At 39.9% G+C, this 18152-nt stretch overlaps 1 protein-coding gene across 4 annotated transcripts in view; it reads left to right on the top strand.

The window, feature by feature from the left end:
- STXBP5 (syntaxin binding protein 5) overlaps positions 1 to 18152 on the top strand; it is a 132417-nt gene that overhangs the window by 55793 nt on the left and 58472 nt on the right. For all 4 annotated transcript variants that reach the window (XM_058170010.1, XM_058170027.1, XM_058170019.1 and 1 more), the window contains exons 7-8: positions 2887 to 2970; positions 16843 to 16966. In XM_058170010.1, coding sequence (XP_058025993.1) covers positions 2887 to 2970; positions 16843 to 16966 — 208 coding nt within the window. The remainder of the gene's footprint in view (positions 1 to 2886; positions 2971 to 16842; positions 16967 to 18152) is intronic.

The following is an 18152-nucleotide window of genomic DNA, read 5'->3' as shown; positions in this document are numbered from 1 at the left end:
GAGGTGACTATTCAGAACAGCACAGATAAGCATCTTGTTCTTTCTAAGCTCATCTGCAATTTACAAACTTTCTAGATCTAGGACAGTGATGGCTAACCTTTTCTGGATGGAGTGCCCAAGGCGCATACCTGAACCCCCAAAATGCAATGCATGCTCGCCCCTGCATATGCGCGCATGCCCTCCATGCATGTGTGTGCAACCCCTGCATGCACCCCACCCCTGCGCGTGTGCAGCAGACACTCGACAACTAGCTGACCGGCGTTAGGTGTGTGCGCATGCGCAGCAGATCTGGACTGGGGCGATCGCATGAGTGCCCACAGAGAGAGTGCTGCGTGCCACCTATGGCACACGTGCCACACGTGCCATAGGTTCGCCATTACGGGTCTAGGATATCATGAGCATATTCAGTAGAGTAAATGATACAGTGATGATCATAAGCAGTTGCATAAAATCTACTCCTATTTGCTGGCTTCCCATCTTGAGCCACATTGCATCACCCGTTCTACAAAGGCACGAAGCCTTAGGTGAAGCCTTAGGAATACAACAAAAGTATGAGAAACCCACTTCTTCTGTGCACGCTGATCTTCCTTATCTATCAATTGGCAGGCTTAAATCCTTGTCTAACAACTTTGACATCAACACACAGTGGAAAGCCAAATGGGCTGCAGAATGCCCAGATACAGACAGTTACATAAATGACCCTATACAAAAGGTGCCAGGTTTTGACCTTCCTCACCAGCATTGGTCAACTCTGAACAGGATCCGTACCCAACGTGGTGCCTGCCAGGACTCATTTTTTAAATGGGTTAAATTTATTTATTTATTTATTTATTTATTTATTTATTTATTTATTTGTACTTTTATACCGCCCTATCTCCCTAGGGACTCAGGGCGGTGTACAGCCATATAAAAACACATAAATATACAAAGTAAAACATTCATCTAAAAAACTTATTATATAGGCCAAAATTTAAAATAGACATATAAACAATAAAACCCAATTTAAAACCAAATCTAAAATTTAGACATTTAAAATTTGTTTTAAAATTTTTTTAAAATCTAGTCCAGTCCTGCGCAAATAAATAGATGTGTCTTGAGCTCGCGGCGGAAGGTCCGAAGGTCAGGAAGTTGACGAAGTCCTGGGGGAAGCTAGTTCCAGAGGGTGGGAGCCCCCACAGAAAAGGCCCTTCCCCTGGGCGTCGCCAGTCGGCACTGCCTGGCCGACGGCACCCTGAGGAGTCCCTCCCTGTGAGAGCGCACGGGCCGGTGGGAGGCATTCGGTGGCAGTAGACGGTCCCGTAAGTAACCCGGACCTATGCCATGGAGCGCTTTGAAGATCATTACCAAAACCTTGAAGCGCACCCGGAAAACCACAGGTAGCCAGTGCAGTCTGCGCAGGAGGGGTGTTACATGGGAGCCACGAGGGGCTCCCTCTATCACCCGCGCAGCCGCATTCTGGACTACCTAGAGTCTCCGGGTGCTCCTCAAGGGGAGCCCCATGTAGAGAGCATTGCAGTAGTCCAGGCGAGAAGTGACGAGAGCATGAGTGACCGTGCATAAGGCATCCCGGTCCAGAAAGGGATGCAACTGGCGGACCAGGCGGACCTGGTGAAAGGCTCTCCTGGAGATGGCCGTCAAGTGATCTTCAAAAGACAGCCGTCCATCCAGGAGAACGCCCAAGTTGCGTACCCTCTCCATTGGGGCCAATGACTCGCCCCCAACAGTCAGCCGAGGCTGCAGCTGACTGTACCGGGATGCCGGCATCCACAGCCACTCCGTCTTGGAGGGATTGAGCTTGAGCCTGTTTCTCCCCATCCAGACCCGTACGGCTTCCAGACACCGGGACAACACCTCGATAGCTTCGTTGGGGTGGTCCGGTGTGGAAAAGTACAGCTGAGTGTCGTCAGCGTACAGCTGGTACCTCACACCGAAACCACTGATGATCTCACCCAGCGGCTTCATATAGATGTTGAACAAGAGGTGCGAGAGAATTGACCCCTGAGGCACCCCACAAGTGAGGCGTCTCGGGGCCGACCTCTGCCCCCCCGTCAACACCGTCTGCGACCGATCGGAGAGATAGGAGGAGAACCACCGATAAACGGTGCCTCCCACTCCCAATCCCTCCAATGTAAATCCATCACATTGTGTCCGAATGTCCATCAAAAGCTTACACTGGCCCAATGTCTGATTTTTTTTTCCAACATAGACCATCCTGTCCTTGAATGGCTGGGTGGACTGGATATTAACATTTGAACCACTATAAGTCCATGTATTTTCCATACGCTAAATAAATAAAATTCAGGTAATCCTCAACTTAAAACCACAATTGAGGCCAAAATTGACATTGCTACATGAGAAATTTGTTAAATGGGTTTTCCCCATTTTACGACTTTTCTTGCCACATTTGTTAACTGCATCACTGCAGTTGTTAAGTGAATTTGGTTTCTCCGTTGGGAAACCTGCTTGTCAGAAGGTTGCAAAAGGTGATCACATGATCCCGGGACATTGCAACCATCATAAATGTGAATCAGTTGTCAAGCATTCGAATGTAAATCATGTGACCATGGGGATGCTGCAATGGTCATAAGTGTGAAAAATGGTCCTATGTCACTTTTTTCAATGTTGTTGTAACTTTGAACGGTGATTAAGTGAACTGTTGTAAGTCAAGGACTACCTTTATAGAATATTTATATGTATCAGAATATCCAATTATTGGATGTCCCAGACAAATGATATCTCAGTTATCATTTGTCTATAATACTGAAATATTAATTTATATAACATGCAGATGTGCTTATAGCAGTGAATTGTAATTTGGTGAGCCATAAAGTTGCACTGATTATTACGTACTAGAGTGACATTAATATAACTTGTAATTTATTACAGCTGTTGATTGGTTTTGAATCAGGAACAGTGGCATTATGGGATCTCAAATGCAAGAAGGCGGAATACAGATACACACATGATGAGGTAAAAAAATTATAAGTCTGGCATGTTTTGAGTCATACTGTAATTTTGTTGATGTATTTTGTTGTATTGGAATTTTGCAGAAGAATTATTATTTAGTAAATGTTTACTCATCATTGTTATTTATATTTATGGAAAAATATATCTAGATACAGTCATCTTAATAAAGCAGGAAAATATTCAGTTTATAGATTGGCATAGAAATTTAAAGATTACTAAAATAGCTTTAAGTATTGTAGTATCTAAAATTATATCTCATATATAGAGGACAGAGTAGATTATGTGTTTTAACCACCCCTGTATACTTGGATTATGAGATGATTGGGATACCTCATATGGCCCCAACCCATAATTTGGGCTTGCTCTCCAAGTGGGAGGGTCAGAACTAGCAAACCTATTTTTTCCTGGTATGTAGGATTTTGTGGAGAGCATTAATAAGGAAAATGAGTGTCTTAAAACTTGCAGAAGTTATCTTAACATTTCTTACTGCAATCTTTGAAAGGTGCCAAAAAACTGGGGAATAATAAAAATTGCAACTTTTAAAGAAAGGAGAATGAACTATCTAAGGAATCAGGGATTTAATATCTATAGAAGCAAGAAACTAGTTACCAAACCAGAATAAGTGAGCTTTTAACAGCTTTGTCAGCTAATTTTCTCTCTTTTATATCAGTAGAAGTAATTTATTGACTGATTAGTCTTGCAACCTTATCAATAAAATAAAATAAAATATAATACATAGTCAAATTTCAGAATGAAATAGATAGGAGGCAATACAATGATAAAATACCCATGTTGTAACACAAGGACTTAGTAAACAGGTAGATTAATCTCCCTCGCAGGGAATACCAATCTGTTAAATATATCGGGTTCATATGATCCCTGCCTTAGTTATAAATTTAGCTGTTCTGAATACAGTTTGCACATTTGAACCCAAGAGAAAATACAGCTGTGGTTCAGATTTCAGTGGGCTGTTCTTTTCAATAAGGATGATAAGTATTTAAGCCTAATGGGACATATAATTGAGAGTTGAACAATATATGAGAAATATTTTTTGTAACTGGGGCACTGCATATACAGGTTTTCTCATAATATGGCAAGTGGTGGAAATACTCATATTTGGCCATGAAGTTCAATAACTTAAACTTAAATAGAGCAAAGGAAAGTTGTGAATGTTATATTGCCTTGATCTCAGTAAAGCATTTGACCAGGAGATTCATAATAGCCTTGTGGACAAGATAGAAAAACGTGGACTAGACGGTACTATAATTTGGGATATTTGCAGCTGATTGAACAACGACATCCAAAGTATCCTCATGAGTGGTTTTGATCATTGTGGAGGGAATGTTGAGTGGAATCCTTGTAATTTTCATTCTCATTCCAATGCTATTCAATATCCTTAAATACCTGGCTTGTGGTAGTGCATATGATAAGAATCTAGAAATATTGGTGTAGAACTAACCACACCCACTTCTCATTTAATGACCAAGTTCTGTTAAGCAAAATGGTCACTAAGTGAACACATGACAGAGACATGTTACAAAAATTACTGATCATTGCCATCTCATTCAGACAAAGTTCACTTGTAGTACTACTGGTAGTAACTGCAGTGTTACTTTCCCTCCAGCATGCATTGTTGTCAGGTGCATGAAATTTAGTGGTAATTGCATGCATTGGTCACAAAATGATTTTTTAAATTACTGTGGTATTTGCTAATGGTCACTAACTGAAGAACAGACGTACATGTAAGCAATCTGTGTGATGTAGCAACTAATAAAAGAAAATTACATCCAGATCAAGAGTTAGTAATTACTTGTGTACTCTATTGATTAAACCAAATTTGGAGTACAGTGGTAATTCGTTCCGGAAGACGTGCCAAATACTAAAACTTGGGTACCGAGAAAATCACATGACTTACCACATGACCTGCTGTTTTGGCCAGAAGAAATGGCTAGTCACAAGGCAGCCAACATCAGCAAGTTCTTTTTTGCATGTCAGCTACCGGAAAAAAGACGAGCGTCGGGACAAAATTTCTGCTTCAAAACATGTTGAATACTGAATTCAATGAGTTTTGACGCGTCGAGTGCCGAGTTAGGGCTATATTTTATTCCATTTTGGGCAGTACATTTTAAAAGGATACAGAGACCCTCCACTGAGTTCACAGGATATGTATCAGAATTATGAGGCCTCTGGAAATCAAGCCTTATGAAGAATGGTAATTTGTTTAGCTTACAAATAGAAAATTAAGAGGAAATATGAAAGCAGAGAAATATACAAGTCTATCACATCGCAGAAGTTCTCTATTGAAACTGAAAGGACAAGGTTAATATGTGTTAATTAAAGGAGATTGCGGCTAAATATCAGTAAAATGTTCTTAATGACAAGCGCCATTGAATAGTTTTCCTAAAACATTATCCAACTACAATTCATTTGATGTTTTCAAACTGGCTGGATGGCCCCATTAGAAATGGTTTAGTGAATTCTTGAACTGTTCATCAATAGCAATTTAATTCCTCTGTGGTTTCCCATCTGTAGTTTTCCAGTTTTAAACATTTGCTTTTCTGCTATAGGTAAGTACAGTAGGTGTTCACATCACCTACTTCAAATAAGCTGTAAATATTTTTCAGCTGTGGCATATCCCAGAATATAGAATTTCATGACTAATTTTATAGAATATATGTCCCCTAAAAGCAAGAACCATTCATATTCTCATATAAGTATCTATAGGATTGTTGCCTGAAACATTTTGAGCATCATTTATGCTCAAATGACAGCATTGATGAGTTACAGATATTAAAAGGTTTTAACCTTTTTTTAAAAAAAAAAAGGAATTATATGGAATATAATATAGTTCTTTTAAGTTGTGATTGTGTGTGTGTGTGTGTGTGTTTGTATGTGTGATATCTATAACTTAAAAATCTGATTAGATCCAAATTTGACATTCTGCATATGGGAATTAGTTCTTTGATTGATGGATTCTACAAAACTTTCTTTTGTTGTATTACTTCAATTGGTAATATTTCATTTTGACTTTGTCGTATTTTGCTATCTCATTAGTTTATTTCTAATTTTGGAGTGAATTTTGTATGGATATAATTAGATTGTCTAGCTCCTTTTCTTTCCTAATGTTTTGTTTTTAAATTTCAGGTAAGTTAAATTAGGTAGGCGGACATTTGCTGGACACAGTAATTAATGAGGTGATAGCAGAAATTCTGTTCTGTAATTCATTATGCAACATGTATAGCAGAGGTACTGTGGGTGATAAAGGATAGGGAAGTCATAAAAGTTTGTTAAAAATATATTGGTTTGATAATCTTATCAAAATAACACCTTTTTCAGTGATATACAAGATTTTCTGGCCCTTGCCCTGTTATACTTGGAAGGTTCTTTGTAAGGGAACTTAAATTTATGTCTCTTCTAGATAGCGAAGACCTCAGTTGGCTATAGGTGACGGCTTTTCCTATCATCAAGAACATACAAAATGTTTGAGGAAAATGTGAGGAAGGAAGGGAAGCACACTATGTTTATGATTCTTTATGAACTAAAAGTTGTTATTTTTATAACTAACTGCATATGTCATAATATTTTCAATATTATGAAAAAATTGTGACCTTTTTCTTAGGCACATGCAAGGCTAATATAAGTTTAAAATACTTAGGTTGGGTTTTAAGGTATAAACTCTTACCAGTGTTGATCATAGGATGAAATTTTACCAGCAATTAATAGCAATGTATCATTAAAGCTGGTAATCATAAAAAATGGACATTTTACCCCTAAGTATTCAAAACCCATTCTGTAACATAAGAAAAAGGAAATCGCAAACAGTATAAGTCCTGAAAGTTTTATTGAAGGCTTTAGGGGTGGGACTTGGTCAATTTCAATTAGTAAAGAACTCCAGAGATTCTGTAGGCATGGAGGAAAAAGAGCAAGCACCCTTGCTTTTTGTTTCAAAAAGTTGTGATACGTCAAATGACAATTGTGACACTGCAAGTTTGACATCCCTAGTATAAACAATCTGGTAAGGTTAAGGTAGTCCTTTAGGTAACTTGGCAGCAAATCATTTAATCTTTTAAAAGTTTTTAAATTGGGTTCCAACTAAACTGGCAATTAGCAGAGAGATCACAATTTAGTGTCACACAAATTAATCATTTAATTCAGCAACAGGCATAGATGATAGTTTAAAAGAAGATTTCTGGCTGTTGCCATCTCCCCCATTCCTATAAGAAACAAATGATTTTGGAAGCCCAATCCTTCATAGACAGGACTGCTCCAAGTTGATACTACCCAAATGTCAATTTCCCTCTCTGAATCATTTTGTGTTTCCTGAATTAAATATATTTGTACCAATATGTATATATAGTGTATGTAAACATATACATGGAACTGTATTGTACTCTTTTATATTAAAAGAAGACTCTTTACTCTTAACATTTCCATAAGAACAGTTACACACCCACTTGGAGCCATATTAAATCCCACCTAAGTATTAAGATGGTAAATTGTTCTCATCTTGTTTAATCAGCATGATATTTAAACAGAAATTCCAATTTCTGGTATTTCACAGTAGATGCTGCCTTAGTAACCATGATTAGTCCAAAGCAAGGAGCATATTGGCTTTTTTAAGGGAGTATTCTGTAAAAGAGAGAAAATATTTTCCTTTTTTAGGACATCATATGGCGGGTCTTCAGTCCATTCAGGAGGCAGAAGCCTATTTGTGATGTGTGATGTCACTAATGTGGCCCTCTGCTGTACCCCAAGACTGGATGCCCTACATCCAAAGGTTAGTGAGTGTAATTAGGTTAGGTATTTATAGCTTTACTAGAAAGGACATACCCACACATATTTAATATCCTTAGAAATTTTATTATCCTATGATTGAAGATCTTAAAAATGGTCCGAAAATTCTTGAATTTAAAATACTAGTCTATGCACTGTAAGTTGGAAATGCTTACATTTAAGCTTGCATTTTATATATCAACATAGCATATTCTAAAGAGATAAAAAAATAAGAATTGTTTGTAGCATTTCTTATGCAACTAGTGAGGCGTTAAATCTTACATTCCTATTGCAATAATAGATCAAATTAGAACAGAATAATTTTTCTTCATTTAAAATACCAGCTTTTACTAGGAAATAGAAATACAGAATATACTATAGAAAAATAAATTAATACTTTACTCCCCAAATGACTGGATTTTACAAAGTTTTCTTTTAAAAATGACACAAAAACAAAATATATGCTTTCAATATTCCAATCATCCCTATTTTCAAGTGTAATACTTTTTAAAACAATCTTTCTGATTACTGTAGTGACCAAACAAAGTTCTGCTTGCGTGTCAGAATATACCAATAGCATCTATAATTTAAAAAAAGGAATTATGGATTTTATAAGCAGTTGCTTTCCACATTTGTATGGTATATTACTGCCCTGTCCTTATTTCTCTGAAGAGATTTGTTCTCCAGGATTCTGTTGGCTGTATTAGATCATTGCATTCTTTGAAATTGACTTTTTAATACTTATTTTCAGATTACTGTTTATTTGTTGGAGGACTCAAAAAATTGTTTCAAACTATTTTGCATATTCTTGTTTTGATTCTGCATATGTAATCATTTCTGATTTCCTTTCCTAAATGAAGTTTGGAGAAGCAGAGTAGAATATCCTTCATCATACAGTAGCAAAACTGCCTCTTTCTCAAACTCAATCACACCTCTAAATTTTGCATCAGTTCTGGGTTTTTTCCCTTTTCAAAATTGCCATGTTGTGGATAGTATATGTTGGGTGAATTGTTTTCTTCTTCCTTAGCTAGCTCTTGTGCCATGCACTATCTACTGAAGCCTGTACTATACAGTAAAGAAAGAGAATAACATTCCCTCCTAATGTAAGCATTTTAATTAGATGCATGCGAGACATCATTGCAGAAAAAATAGTTAAGTATCAGCAACAGTTTGCAACTATGTAGCAAACAGCAATTAGTGATGGCCTGTTAGAAGTACAATCTAGTGCTAGTAATCTGTAGCACAAAATAAGTTTGCATGTCAAATGACAGAGTTTTTGTAGAAATTCTCCAGAATTTTAAAAAGAGTGATTGCAGAAGAAAATAAAATATCCTGTTCAAAAGGTTGCTTCTCTTTGCTCTTTTGTGAAAGTCGTCCCTAAAGAGATTATTTTTACTGGCAAATTAGTTTTATTTCTCTTTTTTCTCCTAATTAGTGTTGTGATGCTTTTATCTTCTTAGTGTCACTTTTGTCATGCAGTGAATGCTCAGCATGTGGAAACTAGTGTTAAAGTTTTCTGATGTTTTGAGAACCAAAAGTAATAGAGGGAAGGTATGTTAGATAATTTTAGTTTGACTTGTATTAATTACATAAATGAAAATGGAAAAGTAATAGTTTGTAAGTAACATAGAAATGAATCATGATCCACAGGCACAGATGCTATCTTAAATGAGATGTGAAAGAGTAAAAGAACCAAACAAAACTTTTAACTAATATAAGATTGTCCTTCCTAATTGGATGGTGGTAGTTTTTATAATATGCAGTGTATTATATAGTTGTGTACAATATAGGCATTTTGAGTAAACGAATGTTGCCCAGAATGTTCAGGTCCTTTTTACCTAATGTGCAGGCTAAATGAACCACTTCAGATAGATGGCAGGAAAAAGAAATATTTTATTTGCAAATAAAAACTTACCTGGAAACAAGTTCTAAATGGGCAAACCCCAGGTTGGAGTGGACTCTTTTATTCAGTTTTGAAAGCATACATGGATCAATTATAGAAACACACAACCTTATAAACCAATAATTAAGAATAACATCATGCGTACATCATGCATACAGTCATAGTAGCACTATTCAACTAACGGTTACAAGATAGGCTAAGACCTTTGTCTTATTAACACTCCCTTTACTAAAAACATTCCTAAACAACTTGGTGCCATGGTCTTGTCATCACCTTTAATTGACATTGTGGCTTTTTAATGTGCTAAATAAGTAATACTTCAGTATGTAAGTAGCAAATATTTTATCAATACACAAATAAAATTGGATAAGGCTAAATGAATTGGGCTCTCTTAACACAAGCATATTTTGTCCTAAGATGTATAATTGATCTATTTTCTCCTTGCAATTTAGTGATTTATATAAGAGGGTTGTATATATGGTTGTGTGAAAAAGAAAGTACACCCTCTCTTTGAGTTCTGTGGTCTTACATATTGGCATAGTAAAAATCACCTGATCCTTAGCAAAGTAAGTAAATACAACCTTGGATGAACAATAACACATGACATGTTATTACCATGTCATCATTTATTTTACAAAAAGAAAGCCAAAATGGAGAAGCTGTGTGTGAAAAACTAAGTACACCTTAATGATTCAATTGTTTATAGAACCACCTTTAGCAGCAATAACTTGAAATAATCATTTTCCATATGACTATCAGTCTCTCACATTGTTGTGGAGGAAGTTTGGCCCACTCTTCTTTACAACCTAGCTTCAATTCATTGAGGTTTGTGGGCATTTGTTTATGCGCAGCTTTCTTGGGGTCCTACTATGGCATTTCAATCAGGTTGAGATCTGGAACATCACAATTCTTTTCAACCATTCTGCTGTAGATTTGCTGGTGTGCTTGTGATTGTTTTCCTGTTGCATTATGTCAGCCAACCTTTAGCAGTCGGATAGATGGCATCACATTTGATGCTAGAATACTTTGGTATATAGAGGAGTTCATGATCAACTCAATCACTGCAAGAAATCCAGGTTCTGTGGCTACAAAATGAGCCCTGATCATCCCCCCTCTACCACTGTGCTTGACAATTGGGTATGAGATGTTTTTGCTGCTAAATGTGACACTGTGCATTATGCCAAACATTTTCACTTTGGTGTCGTCTGTCCAAAGGGCAATGTTCCAGCAGTCTTGTGATTTGTTCAGATGCAACTTTGCAAACCTAAGCTGTGCTGCCATATTCTTTTTAGAGAGAAGAGGCTTTCTCTTGGCAACCCTTCCAAACAAACCATACTTGTTCAGTCTTTTTCTAATTGTACTGTTATTGTTCTGTCCCACTCAGTCACATAACAGTGGTTTAGTGGGTTTATTAATATTCACCAGCAATTCTCTTCATTAAAAATCCAGAACTGTCACAGTTAAGTCCAACCAATAGCAGACCAATGCTAGTCCAAAGCAATAGTGAGTGATTCCACAAGGCACTTCAAAGTTTTTGTAAAACAAATAATGACATTGTATAATACAGTGATGGCTAACCTTTTTGCCATCACGTGCCAGGAGAGTGGGGTGGGGGGGGTCGCGTGCGCACATGCCCACGCCCATAATTCTATGTGCCCCATCCCAGTGTATACATCCGCAATTCCCCCCCCCCCCGCTCCTGGCACGTGTTGGCCCAGTAGGCCTGTTTTTCTCTATCACCTGGCTCCAGAGCCTCTCTATGAGTCTTGGGAGGGTGAAAACTGCCTTTCCCACCCCCCACCCCCCCCGGAGGACAGAAACAGCCCATTTACCAACTTCTGGTTAGACAGGAAGAGACTTTTTTGCTGTCCCCAGCCTCCAGAGACTCCTAGAGAGGCTCTGGAGCCAGGTAAGAGAGAAAAACAGGCCTTCCCCACCACCACCCAGGCCCTCTGAAGGCAGGAAACATCCTGTTTCCCTACTTCTGGTGGGCCCAGAAGGCCCGAAAATCAGCTTGCGGAGCTGAGATCACGTACCCACTGATATGGCTATGTGCTACATGTAACATGCGTGCCATAGGTTTGTCATCACAGGTATAATATGTCATGTGGTTTTGTTCATCTGATGTATTTACCTACTTATAAGAACTGCTAAGACCCAGATGATTTTTAATATGTCCTGATACATACCATAGAACTCAAAGAGCGTGTACTTTTTCACGATTGTATCATAGTAGTTTGGAGGTTATATAGTTATGAAATTTGAATGTACTAGTACAGGAGTGTCAGACTCACAGCGTCACATTGTCATCATGTGACTATTTTCTCCTTCGCTAAAATGGGGCTGGGCTTGGCCACTGTGTGACACATCTGGTCCGTGGGCCACGAGTTTGACACCCCTGTACTAGTATGTTACAAAATCTGGGATTTCTTATAGAGAATTCTTAAGTGAGAAGACCACTTTAGGGATAGGATTTCCAGAGAAGACAGACTGCTTATAAATACTAGTGTTCCATGGTCAAATGTAGTGTTTCAGGAATATTGGATCTATTAAAGCATATCTTAGCTGAATTTATTTATTTATTTATTTATTTATTTAATTAAACTTTTATACCGCCCTTCTCCCGAAGGACTCAGGGCGGTGTACAGCCTGCATTAAAACAATTTATATACACACTAAAATAACAATTAAAAAACTTATTCCATAAAGGCCGAAATTAAAACCGTCCAAATTGACCATATAAAATACCAAGTAAAATACAATTAAAAATTAAAAATTTAAGAATTTAAAAATGTAGCAGTTAAAAAATCAGGCCAGTCCCGCTTGAATGAATAAATAAGTTTTCAGTTCCCGGCGAAAGGTCCGAAGGTCAGGTAATTGCCGTAACCTGGGGGGAAGTTCGTTCCAGAAAGTAGGTGCTCCTACAGAGAAGGCCCTTCCCCTGGGGGCCGCCAGCCGACACTGCCTGGCGGACGGCACCCTGAGAAGACCCTCTCTGTGAGAGCGCACGGGTCGGTGGGAGGCATGTGGTAACAGCAGGCGGTCCCGTAAGTACCCGGGCCCTAAGCCATGGAGCGCTTTGAAGGTGGTAACCAAAACCTTGAAGCGCACCCGGAAGACCACAGGTAGCCAGTGCAGACTGCGCAGGAGTGGTGTTACCCGGGAGCAACGTGGTGCTCCCTCAATCACAGCTGCATTCTGGACTAGCTGAAGTCTCCGAGTGCACTTCAGGGGTAGCCCCATGTAGAGAGCATTGCAATAATCCAGGCGAGAAGTGACGAGAGCATGAGTGACCGTGCATAAGGCATCCCGGTCTAGAAAGGGGCGCAACTGGCGGACCAGGCGAACCTGGTAAAAAGCTCTCCTGGAGACGGCCGCCAAATGACCTTCGAACGACAGCCGTCCATCCAGGAGAACGCCCAAGTTGCGCACCCTTTCCGTTGGGGCCAGTGACTCGCCCCCAACAGTCAGCTGCACTTGCAGCTGACTGTACCGAGATGCCGGCATCCACAGCCACTCCGTCTTGGATGGATTGAGTCTGAGTCTGTTTCTCCCCATCCAGACCCATACGGCCTCCAGACAACGGGACAGCACTTCGACAGCTTCGCTGGGGTGACCTGGGATGGAAAAGTACAGCTGAGTATCATCAGCGTACAGGTGATAACTCACCCCAAAGCCACTGATGACCTCACCCAGCGGCTTCATATAGATGTTGAACAGGAGAGGCGAGAGAATCGACCCCTGCGGCACCCCACAAGTGAGGTGCCTCGCGGCCAATCTCTGTCCCCCTGTCAACACCGTCTGTGACCGGTCGGAGAGGTAGGAGGATAACCACCGATAAACGGTGCCTCCCACTCCCAACCCCTCCAGCCGGCGCAGCAGGATACCATGGTCGATGGTATCAAAAGCCGATGAGAGATCTAACAGGACCAAGGCAGAGGAGCAACCCCTATCCCTGGCCCTCCAGAGGTCATCCACCAACGCGACCAAAGCTGTCTCGGTGCTATGCCCAGGCCGGAAGCCGGACTGGAACGGGTCTAGATAGACAGCTTCCTCCAGGTACTGAGGAAACTGCCACGCCACCACACTCTCTACAACCTTCGCCACAAAGCGAAGGTTGGAGACTGGACGATAATTACCCAAAATAGCTGGGTCCAGGGAAGGCTTCTTGAGGAGGGGTCTCACCACCGCCTCTTTCAAGGCAGCGGGAAAGGTCCCCTCCATCAAAGAAGCATTTATAATCCCCCGGAGCCAGCCTCATGTCACCTCCTGAGTGGCCAGCACCAGCCAGGAGGGGCACGGGTCCAGTAAACATGTAGTGGCATGCAGTCTCCCCAGCAACCTGTCCACGTCCTCGGGAGCCACAGAATCAAACTCATCCCAAACAACATCAACAAGACGCGCCTCAGTCATCTCATCCGGATCATTGCAATCTTGGTCCAAGCTATCCCGGAGCTGAGCGATTTTATCGTATAGATAACCGCTAAACTCCTCGGCACGTCCCTGTAAGGGGTCATCCCACTCCCCCTGGTGAAGGAGGGAACGGGTTACCCGCAACAGGGCGGCCGGGCGGTTATCTGCCGACGCAATGAGGGAGGAAGCGTAGGAACGCTTCGCCACCCTCAGTGCCACTAGGTAGGTCTTTGAAAAAGACCTAACTAGTGTCCGATCAGCTTCGGAACGGCTGGACCTCCAAACACTCTCTAGGCGTCTTCTCCGGCGTTTCATCTCTCTCAGCTCCTCAGAGAACCAAGGAGCTAATTGAGATCTGCGCCGGGTCAGAGGCCGCAAAGGCACGACACGGTCCAAAGCCCCAGCCGCGGCCTGTTCCCAGGCCGCCACTAGTTCTTCGGTCGTGCCGTGGGCAAGATCCTCAGGAAACGGCCCAAGCTCCGTCTGGAACCTCTCAGGGTCCATCAGGCGCCTGGGACGGAACCAACGCATTGGTTCCGTCTCCCTGCGGTGGTGAGTAGCGGTCTGAAAGTCTAGGCGGAGGAGAAAATGATCTGACCATGACACCGGTATCGTCACTAAATCTCTTACTACCAGATCATTAAACCACTGTCCAGAGATATAAATCAAGTCCAGCGCGGATCCCCCCGTGTGGGTAGGGCCATCAGTTATTTGAATCAGGTCCAAGGCCGTCATGGAAGCCTGGAACTCCTGAACCACTGTCGACGACAGGCCGGCCGATGGCAAGTTGAAATCACCCATGACCAACAGTCTGGGGATCTCAACAGCCACCCCGGCAAGCACCTCCAGCAGCTCAGGCAGGGCTGTAGTCACGTAGCAAGGAGCCAGGTACGCGATCAACAGACCCATCTGATTCTTATGGCCCCACTTCACAAGAAGGGATTCACAGCTGGCTATCTGAGGAACAGTGGTCTCCCTCGGCTCCAGACCCTCTTTAGTTGCATATCAAAAATATTCTAAAAATGATTGTACTATGTAAAGAATTTGTGGGTTTAGAAAAAAGGTGGCTTTTTAAAAACTGCATGTTTAAAGTTTAACAGTTACAAATTTTTGAAGAAGACTGAAAACTTTGTGATGCTTCTTTCCTGATTTTTAACAATATCAGTGTTTTAGTTGTCCAAACTGCATCTTGTTTCACATACAGTATTTTAAGAATTCTGTTGCATTAGTTGATTCTAGCTGCTAAGAAAAATTGTTGCCATTTTGTCCTGTTAAACATTGGCAATGCTCCAAATCTTCAGTTTAAGACTAGTAGTAAATATGTTACATATATTATGGTTTAATTAATGCAATCACTTTAATATGTTTAGAAAGTAGATTTGTTCAGAACTTTATTAAAATAACATTCAAATGTTATTTAGCTACAAATTTTCTTTTCTACAATGATTTTCCCTGTAGTATATATTAGGTTGCTTTTTGCTATATAAAATCAGCCTATTTTCCAATTATCCATAAAGGTTGATGAACTGTGTATGTGTTTAACATGCTATGACTTTCTAATTAAGCGTTTTATGAGTTTTATGAACTAAGTGCTTCATAGATAATCACATAATTCAGTTATAATTGATACATCAAATTCTTAAATTCATGATATAAGAAAGATTTTAAAGGTTGGTTTCCAAGATGGAAGTAAGTCTGCATATAAATGATCTTAACAAATAACTAAAAACATCTTTCAGAAGCTTTGTGGAGTGGGGGAGGGCAAATATATTACTGCAAAAATAAAAATATGCCAGGCTATAATAATTTTCTGATGATCTACAAGTGTAAAACTGAGTTGGTAATATTTAACTGTAAGCAATATGCTGCAGTCTATCAGGTTGTGATAAGTAACCATTTGTATATGAATATAGGTTTATTTTTCTAATTTTCACCAGTGTAAAATATTTGCATTAGAACAGTTTAAATGATTAACTGAAATGACATTAAATGATATAACTGATATAGCTGTATAAATAATACACGTGTCCTTTAAATGTGGAGACTTTTCCTTTTGAATTAATTTTGTATTAAAATATTGTTTTGTGCCAAATTTAACTGCATTGGGGTATTTAAGCATATTATATACATATGCATACATATTATGTTCAATTTATTGTTAGTTTCCTACATGCTTAATTTTAGATATTATAATAGAAAAGCCATGTTAGTCTGTAGTGAGACAAATTTGGCAGCACTTTTTCTGACTAACAGACTAAAATACGAGCACACAATAGATTTAAACTTAAAGTGAACCGCTCCAATCTTGATTGTAGAAAATATAACTTCAGTAACAGAGTTGTTAATGCCTGGAATGCACTACCTGACTCTGTGGTCTCATCCCAAAACCCCCAAAACTTTAACCGAAGACTGTCTACTGTTGACCTCACCCCATTCCTAAGAGGTCTGTAAGGGGCGTGCATAAGAGCACCAGCATGCCTACCATTCCTGTCCTAATGTTCCCTTTGTTTGTATTCAATTTGTATAGTTATTTCATGCTTACACTTATATAAATTGTTGTGTTTGACAAAATAAATAAATAAAATAAATAAAGTAAGCATTTGTGAGCTGGATTCACATCATCAGATCCCTCTGATGACGTGAGCTGTAGCCACATTAACTTGTGCCTCTTAATATGTTTCTCAGAAAAAATGCTATCATGATCCTGTGACTCCATGCTGTTTTAGTAATTTAATTTAATTAATTTTATATTTCTTAATATTTTAAATTATTATTGTTTTGCTTAGGCAATTCATTCTGTAGCTTGGCATCACGAAGGAAAGCAATTTATTTGTAGCCATTCAGATGGCACTTTGACTATATGGAATGTAAGGAACCCTACTAAGCCATTGCAGACAATCACTCCCCATGGTAAGTTCACAATGTATGTGTTTGTATTTAATACGTTGGTATACTATACCTTAGGTTGCACTTCTATACATATCTGGAAGTAAATCCTATTGAATTTGCTCCCATGTTGTGCCTACAGTGAATAAATGTCCCTAGATTGTTACAGAATATTTGTATATTCTTATATGTACAAAAAGATTTTTCAGTGTCTTATTATCAGATACATAGATTAGTGTAAGCAATAACAGCAATCACCATTTGCATATGGCCAATCTTGCTTTACATTTTTTTTACTGTTAAACTTAATTTGACTTTTTAAAAATTTAAAGCAAATATGATTCAGAATTAGGTTGTAGGTCATTACTATAATATAAGAGTGTTACAATATTTTATTGCGTTTTAAATACTAATACTGATTTTAATTTGGTTCTGATACGTAAAACCTTTATTTGTTAGTGTGACGAAAAAGGATTATTTCTTCTTTGCCATTTTCAAGTTATTTTAGATAAATGCTCATTCCTTATAAAATACATGGGGATGACTCCATTTTTAAACAAAACTGGACTAAACAGATTTTCCTTCTCATTCTTTCCATTGCGTACTCTAGTAAAGACTATTCTGGATGGGGAGAAACAGGCTCAAGCTTAATCCCTCCAAGCTTAATCCCTCCAAGACGGAGTGGCTGTGGATGCCGACATCCCGATTCAGTCAGCTGCAGCCGTGGCTGACTGTTGGAGGCGAGTTATTGGCCCCAAAGGATAGGGTGCGCAACTTAGGTGTCCTCCTGGATGAATGGCTGTCGTTTGAAGATCATTTGACGGCCGTCTCCAGGAGGGCCTTCCACCAGGTTCGCCTGGTTCGGCAGTTGTGCCCCTTCCTTGATCTGGATGCCTTGTGCACAGTCACTCATGCGCTCGTTACCTCTCGCTTGGATTATTGTAATGCTCTCTACATGGGGCTCCCCTTGAGGTGCACTCGGAGGCTTCAGTTAGTCCAGAATGCAGCTGCGCGGGTGATAGAGGGAGCTACGGGTAGCTCCCATATAACACCGCTCCTGCGCAGTCTGCACTGGCTACCTGTGGCCTTTCGAGTGCACTTTAAGGTTTTGGTCACTACCTTTAAAGCGCTCCATGGCTTAGGGCCTGGGTACTTACGGGACCGCCTGCTGTTACCGCATGCCTCCCACCGACCCGTACGCTCTCACAGA

This window comes from Ahaetulla prasina, chromosome 1 (genome assembly GCF_028640845.1).
Source record: "Ahaetulla prasina isolate Xishuangbanna chromosome 1, ASM2864084v1, whole genome shotgun sequence".
NCBI classification, from domain to species: Eukaryota; Metazoa; Chordata; class Lepidosauria; order Squamata; family Colubridae; genus Ahaetulla; species Ahaetulla prasina.
Note: the sequence above shows the minus strand (reverse complement) of the source record. Positions and strands in the feature narration are given on the sequence as shown.